At 37.8% G+C, this 19980-nt stretch overlaps 1 protein-coding gene across 11 annotated transcripts in view; it reads left to right on the top strand.

Moving 5' to 3' along the window:
• The window catches only part of CEP192 (centrosomal protein 192), a 121105-nt gene that overhangs the window by 75770 nt on the left and 25355 nt on the right, over positions 1-19980 (top strand). For all 11 annotated transcript variants that reach the window (XR_011504548.1, XM_070513492.1, XM_014837307.3 and 8 more), the window contains 12 exons: positions 5584-5709; positions 5893-6036; positions 6164-6227; positions 6653-6792; positions 6889-6981; positions 7478-7596; positions 8504-8680; positions 11658-11748; positions 12565-12741; positions 16037-16297; positions 16547-16662; positions 18229-18338. Coding sequence is in view for 10 of the 11 variants with exons in the window: in XM_070513492.1 (XP_070369593.1) it covers positions 5584-5709; positions 5893-6036; positions 6164-6227; positions 6653-6792; positions 6889-6981; positions 7478-7596; positions 8504-8680; positions 11658-11748; positions 12565-12741; positions 16037-16297; positions 16547-16662; positions 18229-18338 (1618 nt within the window). In the remaining variant the exon portion in view is untranslated. The remainder of the gene's footprint in view (positions 1-5583; positions 5710-5892; positions 6037-6163; positions 6228-6652; positions 6793-6888; positions 6982-7477; positions 7597-8503; positions 8681-11657; positions 11749-12564; positions 12742-16036; positions 16298-16546; positions 16663-18228; positions 18339-19980) is intronic.

A 19980-nucleotide genomic window follows, 5' to 3' on the forward strand; every position in this document is an offset into this window, starting at 1 on the left:
TAATTTGCGATTTCTCTCTTCTTTTCTTGGTGAGTCTGGCTAGGGGTTTGTCAATTTTGTTAATTCTTTCGAAGAACCAACTCTTTGTTTCATTGATCCTTTCTATTGTCTTTTTTGTTTCAATATCGTTTATTTCTGCTCTTATTTTTATTATTTCCCTCCTTCTACTGACTCTGGGCTTTGTTTGTTCTTCTTTTTCTAGTTCTGTTAGGTGTCGTTTGAGGTTGCTTACGTGAGCTTTTTCTTGTTTAGTGAGGTGAGCCTGTATTGCGATGAATTTCCCTCTTAGGACTGCTTTTGCTGCATCCCAAATGATTTGGTATGTCGTGTTCTCATTTTCATTTGTCTCCAGATAATATTTGATTTCTTCTTTAATTTCTTCAATGATCCATTGTTTGTTGAGAAGCATGTTGTTTAGTCTCCACATTTTTGCACCTTTCTCTGCTTTTTTCTTGTAGTTGATTTCTAGTTTAATAGCGTTATGATCAGAAAAGATGCTTGATATTATTTCAACTCTCTTGTATTTATTGATGTTTGCTTTGGTTCCCAAAATATGGTCAATCCTTGAGAATGTTCCATGTGCACTTGAGAAGAATGTGTAACCTGCTGTTTTTGGATGAAGTGTTCTATATATATCTATTAAGTCCATCTGGTCTAATTTTTCATTTAATTCTATTATTTCCTTGTTGATTTTCTGTCTGGATGTTCTGTCCATTGGTGTTAATGGTGTGTTGAGGTCCCCTACTATTATTGTATTGTTGTTGATGTCTTCTTTTAGTTCTATTAAGAGTTGCTTTACAAATTTTGGTGCTCCTGTGTTGGGTGCGTATATATTTATAAGTGTTATGTCTTCTTGGTGGAGAGTCCCTTTTATCATTATATACTGTCCCTCTTTATCTTTCTTTATCTGTTTTGCTTTGAAATCTACCTTGTCTGATATTAGTATAGCGACACCTGCTTTCTTTTGTTCATTATTAGCTTGGAGTATTGTTCTCCATCCCTTCACTCTGAGTCTGTGTTTGTCTTTGGGGCTGAGGTGTGTTTCCTGGAGGCAGCATATTGTTGGATCTTGTTCTTTGATCCATCCTGCCACTCTGTGTCTTTTGATTGGGGAGTTCAATCCATTTACATTTAGAGTGATTATTGAGACGTGGGGGCCTACCACTACCATTTTGTGTCTTGTTTTCCGGTTTTCTTCAGTTTCCTTTGTTTCTCGTCCCATGGTTTAATCTGTTCTGATGTAGAGCTGCTACTCTCTGTTGTTGTCCTTCTACTTATCTCCTCTGCTCTTGGTTTTGTAGCCCCTTTCCTTTTTTGGATTTTTCAGGAATGAGGGTTTTCCTGAGGATTTCCTGAAGAGGAGGTTTTGTGGCAATGAACTCCCTTAATTTTTGTTTATCTGGGAAAGTTTTTATTTCTCCATCGTATTTGAAGGATATTTTCGCTGGGTAGAGAATTCTCGGCTGTAGATTTTTGTCCTTCAGATTTTTGAATATATCATTCCACTCTCTTCTAGCCTGTAAAGTTTCTGCTGAGAAATCTGCTGATAGCCTGATGGGGGTTCCTTTGTAGGTTAGTTTCTTTTGCCTGGCTGTCCTTAATATTTTCTCCTTGTCGTTGACTTTTGCTAGCTTCACTACTATATGCCGTGGAGTTGGTCTTCTTGCATTGATAAAGTTTGGAGATCTATTGGCTTCTGTCACCTGAAGATCCATCTCCCTCACCAGATTTGGGAAGTTCTCAGCCACTATTTCTTTGAATAGGTTTTCTGCCCCTTTCTCCTTCTCTTCTCCCTCTGGTATACCTATAATCCTTACGTTGCATCTCCTAATTGTGTCTGATAATTCTCGGAGAGTTTCTTCATTTCTTTTAAGTCTTGCTTCTCTCTCCTCCTCTGCCTGCAACAATTCTATATTGCCATCTTCCAAATTGCTAATTCTTTCTTCCATATTATCGGCCCTACTGTTCAGAGCATCTAGATTTTTCTTAATCTCCTCTATTGTGTTCTTCATTTCCAATATTTCTGTTTGGTTCTTCTTTATCGTATCAAACTCTTTTGTGACATAGCTCCTGAACTCGTTGAGTTGTCAGTCAGAATTCTCTCTTAACTCATTGAGAATCTTAATGATGGCTGTTTTGAAGTCATCGTCATTTAGGTTATATATCTCATTTTCTTTGGGATTGTTTTCTGTGTATTTGTTACTTTCTTTCTGTTCTGGAGATTTAATGTATTTTTTCATATTGCTTGATGTTGTTGATTTGTGCCTCCGCATGGAGATAGAGTTTAGTTGCTCCTTTCACTTGTTTCAGCTGCTGCGGTGGGGGGAGCAGCTGTTTATACTTCACCAACCAGGAACCCTGTCCATAGTTGCTAACTGGGCCTGGGCCCCTCTTCGTAGCCACAGTGGCCCTTTGGATTCCCTCCTCTGCCATGGGGGCCATCACAGGGGGGCTTCAGGCTGCAGGTGCCTACTGTTGCAGCCCACCTAGATGTGCTCTCTCCTTGGGGTCTGCAACGGTGTTATGGGCTTTTCCAGCGGCCAGGGGTGGGATCACTTATATTTGTCGCTCCGTTGCTGTCAGCACCCGCCAAATCTCACTTGTCCTCTATGGGTCGCAGGAGAGCTATTGGCATCTTCTACAGTCTGTAGTTAGTACACCTAGCTATGCTGCTTTTGCCCTGGGGTCTTCCAGCCTTGTGGCTGGCGGCTGGGTGCCTTCTACTAGTGCTGTGCAGAGGCTTTCCCTAAGGCTGCTGTGAGCCTGTAGGGTTTCCCCCTAGGCTACTAAGCTGGGTCTCTGGAACTCTCTCCAGCCCCAGTCCTCTCCGAGATCTCCGGCAATCCCTAGCCTCACGGGGTGGGCAACGGCAGCTGGGGGTCGCCCCGCCCTCTGGGATTCTCTCCAGGCCTCTCCCGGAGCCGTGAATGCTCAGCGTGGCCCCTCTGCTAATGGCAGACAGAGAGTTTTGTCTGCTGCCTGGTGGAACTCCGGCGCTTCCCCTCCGGGTCGCAGAACCGGCCTTTGAAAGTTCCCCCAGCCCCGGTCCTCTCCGAGATCTCCGGCAATCCCTAGTCCCACGGGGCGGGCAATGGCAGCTGGGAGACCTCCATGCCCTCCGTGATTCTCTCTGGGACCCTCCGGGCGCCCCGAGCACCAGGCTGGGTCTCCCCGCCAATGGCGGGGAGAGACTCTCCCCGCGGGCTCAGGTGTGCAACTCCAAAGTTTTCCTCTGCGTTTAGGAGTAATTGCAGGGGGTTTAGGTCGGGTTCTGGTCACCTGTTTCCACTGTCGCTCCTCTGTTGTGTTCTCGCTCCTGCCCTAAATGTGTGTGGATCCTCTGGGGGCGTCCGTTGGAAGAAAGCCGCTTGTGGGTACTAGGCTGCCCGTCGGGGTCGGAGAGTTTTCACCTATTTCCACATCCTCCCGGAGGAAAGTCCATCCGCCTTCCGATGTATAGTCGCGTGGGTGTCTCAGACGTCCTGAGATGCTGTCTGGATATCCTTTGTCAAGCGATAAGTGTCCAAATAATTGTAGACTCGAAGGGCGAGAGACAAAGAGGACTACTCACGGCGCCATCTTGGCTCTTCTCCAGCCTGGAATTTCTTGAATGTTAGTTTGGGACATTCTGAAAAGTTACTTGGCATAATCAGTTTGAAAAAAAACAACAGGAGATTAAGAAATTTACCCAGATTCAGTGATTATTCCTGGTGGTATGTAAATGCTGGATGTTATACATTAGCCTTTTAAATATCACTTTAAGAAACAATGTACTAAGTGGTTAGGTAGAGGAAATCTTGAATATATGTTTATAAGATAAATAAAACAACTGCCCTATGTTTTATGAATGAGTGTCTCAGCTTGGAATAACTTTCAGTGATAACATCACATATAGATTTAGAAAGTGTGTGGCATCAGTTTGGCTGCACGTGAAAGCTAAGTTCTCTGGATGCGTGAAGACAGCTCGGAAAGTATCGCTAGTGAGGAAGCAGCCACCAGTACTGACGATCCCTGTCAGAGTTTCAATACTATTGTTATCTGACTGTAATACTTTTCTCACAGATCATCGCATTCCTTCCTTTCTCGCTTTCTCCAGATCTCTGCTCAGATGTCACCTGAACACTGTTCATAGAATGGCTGCCACCGCCTGTCACTTCATCCCCACATTCCCACTTCCCTCTTCCCTTTAGCCAGCTTTACTTTTCTGTTTAGCACTTTTCAGCATTTGACATACTAAATATTTACCTGTGTATTGTTATTGTCTGATCTTCCTTGTCCCCACTAGAGCGTAAGCCACTTGTGGGCCACTCAGGTATGGGAGCTCCAAGCTGAAAATCACTGAAACCTCTAGTGCTCCCAGCATTATTCAAAGTATTCTTCAGGGACACTGAAAATCCAGAACACATGGGATTTCTATAGCAAAAAGCAGCCAACGTGAATATGAGCTTACACTACAAAATTTAAAATATCAATTAAATAATTAGAAACTACATGAAGAAAATATCAGTGAGATGGAGCAAAACTAACTAGCGGAAGAATTAGGACCTGAAACTAGAAATAATCTGAAATAAATTAGAAATACACTTGTGGCATAGGCCTAGGGTTTCACTTTCCTGCAGTCGATCTTCCAGTGCCCACTCAACCCTGGACAAGCTTTCTTGTTGTCCCCTCAGACACGTAAACAGAGTTTTTCCTGTTCTCTTTTCATAAAAAGGGCACTTTGAATTTCTGCACTTTTTGCAGGGAATTTAGATTTTATTCCAGCCTCACCCTGCGCACGACAAGCTCAAGGTCCTACCTTCTTTCTCAGGAGGGTATTGAAGCTCACCCACTTTGTGGGTGAGTCAAGCCCAAACCTTCATGGGCTACCAGGGAAGTCAGCTCCCATTTGCCACTCTGCTTTTAATTTCTGTTTATTTTATGTTTGGCTAGGCCAAGAAAATTCATGTGTGTGTTAAATATTATCCAGCATTTCTACATGAGTGGGTGTGAGGGGTCTGTTAAGTTGGTTTCTCATGTTTAAAGAAGTCAGTCTGTCATGATGGTAGGCACTCATTTTAAACTTTTGATATGTCTGTTTTGATATGATTGTAGACATCTTCAGTATTGTCGGAAGATTGGACTAAATCTGAAAATGCCAACATATGTTTTGAAGGGAATTGAGAAGTTAATATTGTAATAATAGAGCTCATTGAAGGGAGGCTTATATATTTTATGAAATTGTCAGTTTGTCTTAAGATCTAATAGTCTTTCCAGAATAACAGCAGCTAAGATACTGCTTTGTTCTGTAGTATGTTTAGGTATATAGGCTACCTCAAAAAAAGAATTTAACATTTATTTTTGTAGAAAATAGCAATTGTAAAATAGCTTGGGGAAACTTAAGTTTACCTTTAATGCTGACTCTATTTGTGGCTAAAAAGCGCAGTGATATGCACATAAGCTGTGAAATTTATTAATATATTGCTTTTTATAAATCAGTCCCTTTTTTTCATAATTAAGTAGAAACAGAAAAGAAAGATGTTCTTGATTTTGGTGACTTATTCCTTTTTATAAATCAGTCTTTTTTTTTTCCCCCATAATTAGGTGGAAACAGAAAAAAAAGATTTTCTTGATTTTGGGGACTTGACTTATGGAGGCTGGAAAGCTCTTCCATTAAAACTGATAAACAAGACACGTGCCACTGTGCCTATCAGACTTATTATTAATGCAGTAAGTACTAATGTACATTAAGAACCTGCTAACAGAGCAAATTGATTTGGAATTGTAGACACTGGCATATCATTCTTGGTCAATTTTTCTTACGAAAGTAAATTTTTTTGTTGAGGATTCTGTCAACAAATTTAACATTACACCATTCACGTTATTGAAACTAACTCTTCTATTTCTCAACAGAATGCCATAGCCTGGCGCTGCTTCACATTTTCCAAGGAACCTGTCCATGCTTCTATGAACGCTGCTCCTTATGCTGACGTGATTGCTCAGCTGGCAGCTCCTTCTGTGATCAATCACATGATGCCTGCCAGTTATGATGGACAGGTAAGCTGGGTGGATTGAAGAACTGGTTTAGAATGAAAGAGTAAGTTAGGTTTCTAAACTGTATTTCTTTCATTAAGATTTTGATCTTAATGCCAGTGTACATTAAATTTTTTTTTTTATTTTACAGGATCCAGAATTTCTGGTGATTTGGGTTCTTTTCCATAGTCCAAAGAAACAGATCACTTCTTCAGGTATCGTGTTTATGTTTTGTGGGAATTGCTTTACTCTGTAGCTAAATAAACTACAAAGTTGAGGCTTATTTCCTCTGTCAGTAAATATGAATACTTTGCATAATTTGTCAAATATTTTATGTTATTTTTTAAATGGGGCAGAGAGCGTGCTGTTTTGAGTTCTATTCATGTAACTTGACTCAAGTACCACTGAAAACTTTTGGGATCTTTTCTGTTAATTGATTTTTATCACATCTACCGATTGGATGTTTTCTTCCTTTTTCTTCTTTCTCTCCTTCGCTCATTTCTATTCCTCTTTGAGTTCTTTAAAAAATCATCTTGCTTAAGATTTCTTGTGACCTCTGAGGGCCTAGTGTTGGACCACTCGTGGCGTTTAGAATTAAATAACTCTCTGGTGTCTGAACTAAAAGAATGAACTTTTACAGAGATTCTGGACTCGGCAGAAGAATTCTTGGCAAGGGTTGATATAGAAGTTGATAGCCCAAACCCTACACCAGTCATTAAAAGTATTAGTCTTCGAGCAAGAACAGGAATAGCTAGGATACATGCTCCGAAAGACTTACAGGTACCTAAACTCTTCTCTTTGCGTTATTTTGTATTAGGTTGATTTCATTCTCATAGTGACATATGTTTAAAATGCCTGTTTTACCCCATCCTTTAGACTATACACTTGTTCGCCAGTGTGGCTTCCTCAACAAAGCAGCACTTACCTTTGAAAAATGCTGGGAATATTAACGTTTACTTAGATATCAAGGTAAGAATTGATGTCAGAGTGCTGTAACATAGTATTTCCTCACACTGTGAGATCAAATGGAGGAATCTGAGAGTGCTTTAAAAGCTGGGTGTTATGCTAGTATAAAATAGATAAGGAACTTTAACATCTAATGTTTTATTTGTAAGAAGCAAGTTCTAGATTAGTTCCTAAAAAATGTGTGTATTATCCTGTGGCTAGGTAGAACTGAAGGAGAATGATCCACATATGTAGACATTATTTCTGAGACATGTGGGCAAATGTGAGGGTGTTAGTGACCAAGAATTAGGGGTGGGGTGGAAGATAAAGTTTGTTATGGAAGAGGAGGGAGAAAGAAGTACCTTTTCCAAGAGAATAAGACAAAGTGGGGCAGTGATGGACAAAGAGGAAGGGGAAAATAATCTGTCATAGTAAAGGAGAAAGACACGTAAGGAGAGTAACTGTGTAAAAGCCATATTTGCCTAAGTTGGCATTTAGTTATAATTATATAAATATTTAGATCCCAGATCAAGGAAGTCACTTTTCAGTGGATCCAGAGACTCTATTCCTTAAACCTGGAGAAGAACACGAAATTATAGTTTCATTTACTCCAAAGGATCCCAAAGCCTGTGAGGAAAGGTAATATAAAATTGTTCATAATGACAAGTTTTTTACCCATTTCTCAAAACAGCCACTTATTTAAGCTATGCTTCAATCCACATCCTGAATGATAGAGTACATGTTTTACTTCACCTATAGATGATATAGCTCTGTTTAATCTCTTTCATTTAGCCTCAGGTTTTTTCTTTTCTTTTTACTAAAAATCTCCTTTTAAACTAGCTGACTAGAATTTAAGAAATCACAATTTTCAAGTATATTTTGAGAAAAGTAAATAATAAAATGTTAATCTTGATGTTTCTCGTTAACTTTTTCTTTCTCTCCAAGGAAACTATTGATTGACATTGTCAGTTGTTAAAGATACTTTTCACCACCGCTTCTCCAGTTCTCTGACTTTTTCGCACCCAGTCATAAGTGACTATCACCTCACAGTGGTTAGAGCACCATTGTCATTAGTATTTGAACTTGCTTGATAAGCCTAGCTTAGAAGCATGCTGTCCAGAGCCACATGTGGCCTATGGCCCACCTTGGGTATAGAATGCCCTGGTGTGCTCGGTCTGCTACTGCTTACTGGAGAAGAGCTGGCCCGCGCAAGTGTGAATACTTGTGCCTGAATGCTTACCCTCAACTTCACTGGGTTAACTCTATCATCCGGGAAGCTTTCCTCAACTCTTCCCAAATTCCTCATAAATAGTGTTTAGTAGTATTTCTATAGCCCTGTGACCTTCTCCTCTTCCACCCTATAGATAGTACTGTAACAGACTCTTTTTTGTCTGTATTCTCCCTCTGGAGTATTAAGCTCTAAGGGTGGGAATGTCATTGTATCCTTAACACCCAGATCAATCTCATGGACAAAGGAAGCATGTAGGAAATAGTTGCCAAAAGAATTGAATTCTGAACATTCAACTTAGATGGTTTTCTTTGTTAGGATCTTGAGAATATTTGTGCAGCCATTTGGACCTCAATATGAAGTGGTGTTAAAAGGTGAAGTAGTTTCTTCAGGCAGTAAACCTGTGACGCTTGGACCCTGCTGCTCAGATATCCCATCGATTTTATCCAACAAGCAGTTTCTGGCTTGGGGAGGCGTCCCTCTTGGTAGAACACAGTAAGTGTGCATGTAGCAGCCTCCGAGTGCTAAAGTTTTGCTGTTATCACCTATTGTTATTCTCTGCTGTATTTATATGTTTTTAGAATTGAGATAAAGCTGTTTTATACTCCTTGATCTTCTTATCATGAATTAAAATTTTTTAATTAAAGTTTTCACCTCTTTTTAAAATGTAATCCAAAAAAAAGTAGGTTTTGGTTTTCTTAAGCTCTTTGGTAAATTCTCTACTGATTACCAAATTTAGGCAATTATGAGTATCTTTGTTCCTTCTCTGGAAGGCACTATGGACAAGTAGGAAGAAAAATAATTAGAGGCATTGCATTCTGTTTAAGGAGTTTACAAACTATTCGGTGAATACATCTTACTGTAAAGAGTACTGGAGTGTCTAATAGAGCAGATATATTCTGTCTTAGTTTAATGTGAATTATGTCTCTAATCTTATTTTTATATTTATTTTGGTTATACATTATGGATAACTCTGAGTTAATAAAATTCATTGGCATATATATGTAGTAAAGTAATATTTTTTCCCTTCATAAACTTAGCAACATATCTAGATTTTTTTACGGACCCCAAATCAGTAAACACTTCTAATTAACAACCTAGGAAATAATTAAACCTGAATGTTTATTCTTTCATATTTTGTGCTTTTGTGTTTGTCCTAAGTGTTTTACCATACATTCTGTGGTACCTGAGAGAGAGGAAAGTTCTGGTTAAATCTCGACTAATGATGTGAAGAAATTACTTCTGTAAAATTATAGTTTTGTCTGTGCCAGAGGATCTAATTGAACCTCCTTACTTTATAGAGTTCATACGTCTGCTTAACCATTCATGTGGTTATCTGTACCTTGTCTTGTTCCAAAAGCAGCTTATGAGTCAGTCCCATGCCAGTGCAGGGAATTGACCTGAAAAGCCTATCATGTCCCCCGTTTACAGGAGTTGGTTAGATGTCTTACCTCAGCCTGGAGGAGCAAGAATGGCTCTTCTTTAGTCAGTTGATGGTACGCCACATGATGGCCAAAGTGGGCTTGTGAAAGTAACAATTCCAGAGAGTTAATAGATATTAAACATGTTAATGTACGTAAAGTGTTTAGTGCAGCGCCTAGCTAAATTATGGATTTGTGTTTCTTTGTTTCTCCTCCCATCTTGGTGTTCTGCTGAGAATAGTAATTTTTCCTACCACAGATGGCTCCTGCTACTCTTCTGTAAAGATGTGGCAGCAGTGTTCCTGATAAAGAGGTGTTCTATCTGCTTATTAAAGAATCTTCCTATTTTCTCTCCCACTGTGAAATGTCGTAGGAGCAGACAAAAGCTGTGACCCAATGGGTGCTAGGAGGGGACTCAGAAACAGGGCAGGGAGATGATGATGCCCAACTAGATCTCTGCCTATGGGGCACTTGCCTGCTCCTGACCTGCCTTTGTAAAAGGTGCTTGTTGCAAAAGGGATATTTAAAGTGAGCTCTTCTTCCAGAGTATGGAGGAGAAATTAGTATATATAATTTAGGGGACAATATTCTCATTGAGTTAATGGGTTTTGCCTCAGTTGCAGATAGGAATGATAATTAATAAATTAAAATTATGTTTTCTAAGTGTAAAGTGGTCCAAAGTGGCATTTCATTCCAACTTGGTATTTTTAGATTTCTAAAGTTCTAGTTTTTTTCATATATTTATTCATTCGTTCTAGTTTCTCTCTCTTAAGTCTGCTTATATACTTTGACTATTTGTTGGTTAGAATTTTAATATTTTTTTCTTATTAATTTGTCCAGACTCTTTATATAATAAAAATGTTAACCCTTTTTATTTTGTATAGTTTATTTTTAAAATTAGAAACTGAGCCCCCCCCACTTGAAAACTCTACTACTTGAAAATGATAACCGCATTTCTTTAAAACTAAATAAGGAAAAATTTTTTTAAATGATGTTTTTCAGGTAAGTCTTTCCCAGTCAGTGTACCTGTGGAAGGCTTTTCTCAGGTGTGCTGTTAGCCAAAGGTCTTAGATTTTATTCTGAGGTTAGGCTCAGCAGCCTTTCCCTTTTAACACAAGGTGGACACGGCATAGACCACTGCTTAAATAATTAAGTATTAAATAATAACTGCCAATTTTCAAAATGTGAGTAAAATAGAGATTACTCTTGTATTCTCTATTCTCCAATGATGAGAAGATTCATATATTTTTGAAGATGGAAAGAGCTTCTTAATATCAGCAACCTGGTATTCATATGTCCATTCTACTTGCATTGTAACTTTTTTTTTTTTAAAGATTGGCACCTGAGTTAACAATGGTTGCCAATCTTCTTTTTTTTGTCTTCTCAAATCCCCCCAGTACATAGTTGTATATTTTAGTTGTGGGTCCTTCTAGTTGTGGCATGTGGGACACCGCCTCAACATGGCCTGATACGCGGTGCCCTGTCTGCGCCCAGGATCGAAACCGGTGAAACCCTGGGCCACTGAAGCGGAACATGTGAACTTAACCACTCGGCCATGGGGCCAGCCCCACATTGTAACTTTTCAAAAGAAAGGTTAATTCAATATACTATTTAAAAGCCTGCTTTGTGCAAATAAGTCTTTTAGAATGAAAAATCTGGGCAGTGTGCCTAGGACCCCGTATTTCCATGAAAGCTAGATATTTGAGCTAAGTGTGGTATTGACTTAATGACTTAATGAATTTGTTAATCTTGATTTTCACTGATTGTTTCGTAGGACAGATCATAGCTATATAGTATAAATAATAAGGGCAGCTAAGGAGCTATAATAGGAGAGAGATTAAGCCAAAAGCTTCTCTGAAATGGTGAGTCTTGAGCATATGTTTTCAGAAATGTAGACTTCTAGGACTTTGGAGAGAATTCCAGGCTGCTAAAATGGCATATGCAATCAGTCCATCTCTAAACATTGCAGTTGACTTTAATTGGCTTTGTTTTTATAATAGTAGCAATATCCATGGAGGAAAACCACATTTAAAATGTGTAATTGTTTTTAGGCTTCAGAAACTAGCTTTAAGAAATGATTCTACGTCTACAACCCAACATTTACGACTGCTTATTAGAGGACAGGATCAGGATTGCTTTCAGGTTTGTGGAGTGCATGGTTTTCTTCTGTTTTATGTTCCATCTGGATGGTACCAAAAGTTCAGTCTCTGATCCCGATGCCAAACCAAATAACAAGAACAGAGTCTTGGGAGAAAAAGGAAGGCTTTGCTTTGCCAGGCAGAGGGAGCAAAGCAAGGGCGAGTGCTCCATAAGTTGCTTGCTCCCCGTTAAGAAATGGCGGTGGGTTTTTATTGGGGATTTTAGGTAGGGGAGAGGGTCCAGGACCTCCTTGGTCAGGCTTTTCCCATTGGCCTGTGTCTCGGGCTCCTTCCAGCAGAGGAGACAAAGGATTTCTCAGATGAGTGTCCTTGGCTGTTTATCTCCATGGTGGAAGGTAGACTCCAACATCAGGAAGCCAAGGAGTTGGGCCTGGGAAGCTTTGGTTTCTTGATATTCTCTGGACATTAGTTTCTCTGTAAAAGAACTTCAAGGTCCTGGGATTAGCCACAACTTTAGTGGGAACCCAGTGTGAGGTCATCTGGACTTTAACAATTTGTGACTTCTATTTGGCTCTGTAGCTCAGGGAGTCAGAGGTTAAAGAAACAAGCATTTACATGAGTATAACTAAAGAACCAGGGAACTGGGAATGTGTGCCTTTAATTTTAACCCATATATACTGGGTTCACTGTAGGGGAACCAATATCAGGGCTGGTATTAACTAGGAGCTGGTAACATGGATGCAGAACACTTAGATATGCAGACTGTTTTGTGTTAGTCATCTTTGAAGAGTTTATGTTAATGGCATGTTTTATTTGTGCTACTGCTTTGTTTTATGCAATGATTGTTTTTAAATTGTAGCTTCAGCACACTTTTGGTTCAGAAGAGCGATTGACCAGTAACTGTGAGATCAGAATTCATCCAAAAGAAGACATTAACATCTCTATATTATTTGCACCTACTCGATTATCTTGTATGTTGGCTAAACTAGAAATTAAACAACTTGGAATTCGATTACAACCAGGCATTAAGTTCACGGTAAGATAATGTTATTGTTCTTTTTCCTTCCATGGAGTTTATGATGTGTTATAACTATTAGTTTAATATTGGTAAATTATATATACTCTGCTTCTTATAAGTCAAAATATATAATTGCTTAGATTTATAAACAAGTTAGAGAGTAATTATATACTTTGTAGAATTGTCATGTTATAAAAACAGCCACCATAGTGTTCCTATAAGTAACAATCTCTTCTAATGCTTTTAACTTTCATTTCAGTTTGAGAATTTTGAAGTGTACCCAAACTTTTCAGGAACAGATTTTTTGGTAAATCCAGATTGAACTGTTTAAGATGTTGACTTTCCAAGTAAATTTTACTTTTTCGGTTCAGCAAAATATCTATTGACACCATTTAGCAGACTCTGTTTCAGAAATAGAGATACACAGATAGGAGTTTTTATATTTTGTTTCCTCCTAGCATAATTTTTAAAAATTTTACAAAGGATTTCAAGTTATTTCCATAGATGCATTCAGAGCACTAAGAGAGAAAAGTGATAAATCACTGAGAAAAGGAAAGGAGGGCAAGATAGTCGAGTGAAACTTGAGCTCTGTAGAAGTGCATACCTGAAAACTGTACGGTTGTTTGGCAGTGGGGCTGGCGCTAAAATTCAGGTTCATTTCCTAGTGTCAAGGTTAACAATACCTAGAAGCTTTTTCTTTTTGTAGAGATATTTATGTCAAATTTAACTTTTTTTGATGCTGGAGCTTGACATATTCTCTGTGGAACTCTTCAATTGGCCCTGTGAGCTATAGAGGGCAAAATTGTTTAAAGATGTAAGTGGTCATTTTTAGAACTAACATCGTTACATGTGAACCTAGGACACAATGCCAAGGTACTACATACTCTAATGATCTGGTTTCATATAATGATCAAGTGGTTTGTGGAGAGGACTAAATGGGCTGTATCTTTCAGACGATCATGAATATATTTTGATTAGTTTCAGGTTTACTAGCCAAGATTTTGAAGTTATTCTTCAACAAGAATCTCTGGAGAGCTAATAATTCCCTGGTCATTTAGGACAGAACCATTTGATTTGACAGTCAACCAAACAGAAGTTTGGGTTGATAGTCTCTTAAGACATATCAGGATCCTAGTGAGAATCAGAGCTAGGTAGATGCCACCTCTCCTCTCTCAGAGGTGGGCTGAACGGAGACCTGAAGTGCACAGATGAATATGGCTCTTATCTCACAGGAAGACTTAGACTATCAACATTAATGTGTCTTTGTGGAGATAAGTAGCCGGGTTCAGTGGTGGAAGCGCCCTGAGCTCTAGGGATGAGAGAATCCAGGCCTCTATTCCTCACCCTGAATCGGTCTCTTCACTCATTCGTGCTTCACTCCCCTAGCTGAAATGCAGCTAATTACCACCCCAAGTTCCTGGTTTGGTTGTGAGAAACAAATGAAATTATCTATGCTTTCTGTATTATAAAACATGATGGGACTGCAATAAAAATATATTCATTGCATGCTATGGGTATCTGCCAGGCACTACTCTTAATCACTACATGGATTATCACATTTTATCTTCAAAACAACTGTCTGAGATCATACCACCATCTCCATTGTACACATGTGGAAACTGAGGCCCAGGGAGATGCCTGCCCATGGTTGTGCATCTTACATGCCAGTAAATGGTCAAATTCAGGCTACCTGACTGCAGAGCCCATGATTATCCACTGTGCAGGCTCTAGGTGTTCATACTAGCTCTCTGTTTTCTAGTCCCATAGAGCAGCGATCCTCAACCGGAGGCTGTTTTACCCTCTAGGGGACATTTGGCAATTTCCAGAGACATTCTGGGTTGTCATAACTGGGAGCGGTAAAAGGGTGCTACTGTGATCAAGCGGGTAGAGGCCAAGGACGCGGGTAAACACCTTATAGTGCACAGGGTGGCCCTCACTGCAGTGAATGATCCGGCTCAAAATGTCCATAGTGCCGAGGGTAAGAAACCCTGCTCTACAGTCAGTTTTTCTGTTGAATCTTTGGACTTATTAGCATTAGTCACATTTCGTTTTATTTAAGCATTCTTTTTCTTAACTGTTTACTCAGTAGTTATTTGTGGTTTCTTAGACTTTGAAAATACAGGAAGAATACTTATATTGAGTGTTTTCAAAAGCTAACTTTTTCCCTGTTATTTTCTAGTTTCATACATAAAATTTATTTGCAAGTTTCTGTGGGAAAAGAAAAATTAGGAACACTTTTGGCTCCTGAAACTCCCAGAGCTCACTCTAAATGAGGTGGGGTTTGTAGGAGCTTCAGATCTGAAGCCCTTTAAAATGCTATTAATTTTAGCAAGCAATTACTAATTGTGAAGAGCCTAAATTTAATTTTTCAAAATGTTATTTTGATAAGTGCATAACATAACTCAAAATAAGCTATTGATGTTTTCGGGTTTGCAAGGGGTTCTTTGGCACTTACTTTAATAATTAGGAATGAAAGATCCTTTTTAAAGGAGTACATTTTAAAGAGAATGAAAAGTTTGTTTTCTAACAGGGCATCTATTTTCCTACATTCTTATTTATAGAGTTTATTCCGTGAATCCTTGTTTCTTGGTAGCACTGAGCCCTGAGAAAGCATCCTGGCTCAAGGACAGCATCAGTCAGCACCTAAAGGCTGCCTTTAGTCTGCACCCCCGCTACCGGGGCATCTGTCCTCTGAGAGTTGTTTGAGTGCTTAGCTTCTATTTGGTCCCTTTGGCATGCTTCTCTCTGACTGTGCTAGACAAAAGCTAACAGGATTGTAAGACAATAGATTTTTCCCCAAAAACATTTTATTTCAAAAATTCAGAATTACTAGGAAGTTGAAAGAATTAGACAGTGAACACTCACATACCCTACAGCTTAGATTCTACAGTTAAGATTTTCCTATATTTCTCTCATCACGTATCTAACCATCCATCATTCATCTGTTTTTTTATGCATTTCAAAGTAAATTACAAACATAAGTAAATTTCACCCTAAATACTTCTTAAGCAAGCATATCTGTAATCTTTTTATTATTTCTTTATCATTTAAGCTTGGCTTTCATAACAATGAAATAATTATTCTTAGCATATTGGAAGGTAATTTTGCAGCTCTTCAGTTTGCTTTTCTCTTAAGACAAAGTTTTAAATATAATGCTGGACTGGAAGTGGGGTAACAAGTAGCCAAAGTACACAAAGAATAATAATTTTAGTTATGTTAAATCTGTATGTATTTTTTTCTCTGACTATAATTTAATCTTCTGCTTTCTGTTTACATAGGAATAATTTTGGATGTATATGTTCTGTGCTTTTAGATACCTTTGTCTGGATATGGAGGAACAAGTAATCTTATTTTGGAAGATGTCAAAAAATTATCTGACAGTTACATGGTAACAGTGAATGACTTAATACCTGGCAAAGAAAGGAGAATTGTTTTTTCTGTCCGTAACACTGGCTCTCGGGCAGCTTTTGTTAAAGCAATAGGTTTTAAGGATTCTCAGAAAAAGGTTTTGCTGGATCCTAAAGTATTAAGGATTTTTCCAGATAAATTTGTGCTCAAGGAAAAAACACAAGAAGTAAGTATAAAAGTCTTTGCACTAAAAATATGAACTCATGTTTTTCTTGATAATTATTTTATGGCTAAAAACTAAAATAATATTTGGAAATAATATTGGAATAGAAGTACTTATCTGATATTCTTGGAAATGCTATGCATATACCTTCATGTCTATTTTGACTGGTTAGGCTCATGTGAGAGTTTATTCATAGTGAAATAACTTAAGAAAAATATTTAATATCACTCCTGATTTTTTTCTTGGCTTCAGGATGTTACTATAATATATAATCCGTCAGACAGAGAAAGCAATTATAAAACCACAACAGAACTGTCAACTGTGTACTTCTTTAGTGGAGATGAAATTTCAAGACAGCAGTGTCGAAGGTAGGTTACTTATCTTAGACAGAATTGGAAACTATTCAGTAGAAATAATGAAGTCATAAAAAATGGTTTGGGATTTGGAATTTCTGGAACATGTTTCACTATTTCTTAGTGAACTGGTAGATGAAAAATCTTGATAAAGTTTATGTAGCTGATAAGCTACCATAATGTGAAGAGAAAATACCTGTAGGAAACTCATTTCGTATATTTGCAATGTACCTTCTTTTTGAGACATATTTATTGTGCCTCTTCTCTTACTCAAATAGGAGACTCAGACTCCATAATAGGACCATCTGTAATGATGGTAGATCAATTTCAGGAAAGATTTAAGAACTACTGAAAGAGTATATTGTAAACACACCTGACTTATTTGGAATATTTCTGGGAATGTTGTGAATTATGTGAAAGGATCAAGTCATGTTTTAGAAATGTGTAGGGTGTTTAACTCTGCTAACTACTTAAAGCAGGTGCTTCTAGAAAATTTGGTATATCTAGTTTAAATTAGTTTAATATGCTGCAATGTTGTCAAATTTAGATATTTATGTCTAGCTTGTGACTTAAATACGGGTAACATTCTTGTATGTTGAATTCAGAGTTCTTATGTTATAAAATTTTGTTTCCTAGCCCAGAGGACCTGAATATAATATAAATAAGTGAAGCTCACAATGGTTCCTCTGTTAGTAGGAAATCATTAAATCCCGGTGGAGGAGGGGCACATGCATATACCAGTCCTTCCTTCTTCCAACCCTTTGTGCTCTGCTCTGTTTTATTCTGATGCATAATTTAGGAAATTGTTTTGTTTTATTTTTAATCTGTTGAGGATTATTGGAATGTTTAAAAAGAGAGAGTTTTGTGGTAAATTGCCACATGATGTTAGAGCAGACGCAATGTGAAAAGTTCAACTTTGAACATGGTTTTGTTTCTCAATTAAGCGTTTTAGAAATAGAAACTGGCATTTGGAGAAATTCGATTTCTAGGTTTTTTGGGTTTTGTTTCCTTTCTGTCTACTGGGATATAGAAATCAGCATATTGTTTTAGAGCTTCCTCTTTGCCACAGATTTACAGTGATGAGACTTCTTTTGTTTGTGAACATCTGAGTACTACAGAGAAATTTACATTTCAACTCTCACCTCAAAGATTCTCTAGAGGAGGCCAGATAAACATAGTTACATGGTAATTTAAGTGTCTCCCTCTGATGTCTTATTTGTATCATTTTCTTAGCATAATTTTTTTCTGAGACAAATTTCTAACTATAACCAAATTATCACAAACAATGAAAATGTTAGACCTGAAAAGAATCTAATTTTACTCTTCTTTCTACTGTTACATTAGGGAGTTCTTGTTTTGATGTTACTGTTTGGCTGGAACTGATTATTGTACTACCATATATAACTTTTAAGGGAACTTCCAGAATAGGTTTTCTTTTTAAAATTACTTATATTAGGATTTAAGACATGAGATCTATGTGCTAACGTATCATGCTCTTAGTGGGATTTGCCACATATGCTGATGAAAATCTAGTTAAGGTAATTTTATATCTAAGTTTTGAATGAAAATCTCTACTGGCAGAGCCCTGTTGGATAAACCAGGGATTATAAAACAGATACTTCCAGAACATAGTGTGCTACAGAACATTGATTTTGCCGAAGCATTTCAAGATGAGCTACTGGTAACTGAAGGTAAGAATTTCAACGTCTTAAATCTTTTGGGTCATTTGTAGTATTACCTAGGTCTGGTGATTGAAATAAGGGGGGAGGGTGTGAGTTTAGATATGGCATCAGGCTGAGTTTGAGCCACAGTATGACTTTGGACAAATACGTCACTAAAATTCAATTTCCTTATCTGTAAAATGAGAAGAATGATAATATCTAATTTCTCATCATACAGAATTGTTGTGAAGATAAAGTGAGAGAGCTTTACAACGTAAATGTTAAGATATGATTAATATATTATTGCACCTATTCTATGGGTAGACCTGTAAACAGGAGGAGGAAAATGGTCATTGTTAAACTCAAATTAATTACTATTTAAGATTTAATGATTGTGAACTTACACTCGTTTTGAGATTTCTGTGCTTTTGTACCTACTATACGATTTAATGGAGGATGTGATGGTGGCAAAAAAAAAAAAATCCAGAATAGACAGTGGTGGAGTGACTCTAACTTAGATGTTTAGCCCTATCTGAGCTAAACAGTTCAAGTATTTTTTGGTGTTTATTACTGATACAAAAAATATATATATTGAGACATACAAATTATATAAAAATGTAGAGATTTTCACCACAGTATTATATATAATAGCAAGAAGTCAGAAGTAACCCAAGTGCCCAAGAATAGAAAATTATTTGATTATGCAATAGAATATTTTGAAGCTATTAAAGCAATTATATTCTATATTAAATAGTATGGGAAGCTCTTCATTTATTAAGAAAAAATTATTTTTAAAGTTTGCATAATAAGATCTCATTTTGGTAAAAATAACGTGTCTATGTATAACTACATAGGCAAAATAGCAGGGGTATACACAGCAAAATATTAACAGCAGTTATGTTCTGGTGGTAGAATTTCAGGTGGTAATGTTTTTCCCCCCTGTTTTTGTTTTCTAGTTTTTTAATGATGTAGCATGTATTGCTTCTGAAATATGAAATAGTAAAGGAAAAGGATATTTATGCCTCTGTAGAGACGATGTAATGTAATCTTTGATCTTTTCAGTAATTAAGAGTCTAGATCATCTGCTAAAGGCAAGGCAGGGTGGGTTAGTTAAAAATAATGAAAAGATTTGAAATGGATCTTGTCAGCATGTGTTAAGGTAGCAGAGTATTGAAAGACCCTTGGATTTACAGTTGAAACTCAATTCAAGACCCAGCTCTGCCACTTTCAGCTCTTGTGAGCTTCACCATCCTTATCTCTTCCTCATAAGAAAGATCCTAATAAAAGAGTTAAACTGAGCTATGCTACGTAGATGAAACACAAACACTTAGTGACATATTGCAGCAATAATGAAGACTGTGATTAAAATTAAGTGTGAGTTTGTAGTGGTTCAGAACTTGACACAGTTTCATGATTCACCAATGTTTCATTCATTAAATGGACGTGTTTGAGAGTACAGGGTGCCAGTCTGTAGAGGTGAAAGATGCACTTCTTGCCCTTTAAGGGTTTACAGACTAAGGGGAAGGCAGATGATTAAAGTACAGTATGAAAAGTGCTATGATAGAGCTGCATTTAGGGATCTGGGAGAGCACAGAGAAAGGATACCCCACTTAGAATGAGGTGACTCTTGAGGTATCCTGAAGAACTAGGAGGAGTTGACAAGGTGGAGAAC

The sequence above is a fragment of the Equus asinus genome, chromosome 7, assembly GCF_041296235.1.
Source record: "Equus asinus isolate D_3611 breed Donkey chromosome 7, EquAss-T2T_v2, whole genome shotgun sequence".
Classification (NCBI taxonomy): Eukaryota; Metazoa; Chordata; class Mammalia; order Perissodactyla; family Equidae; genus Equus; species Equus asinus.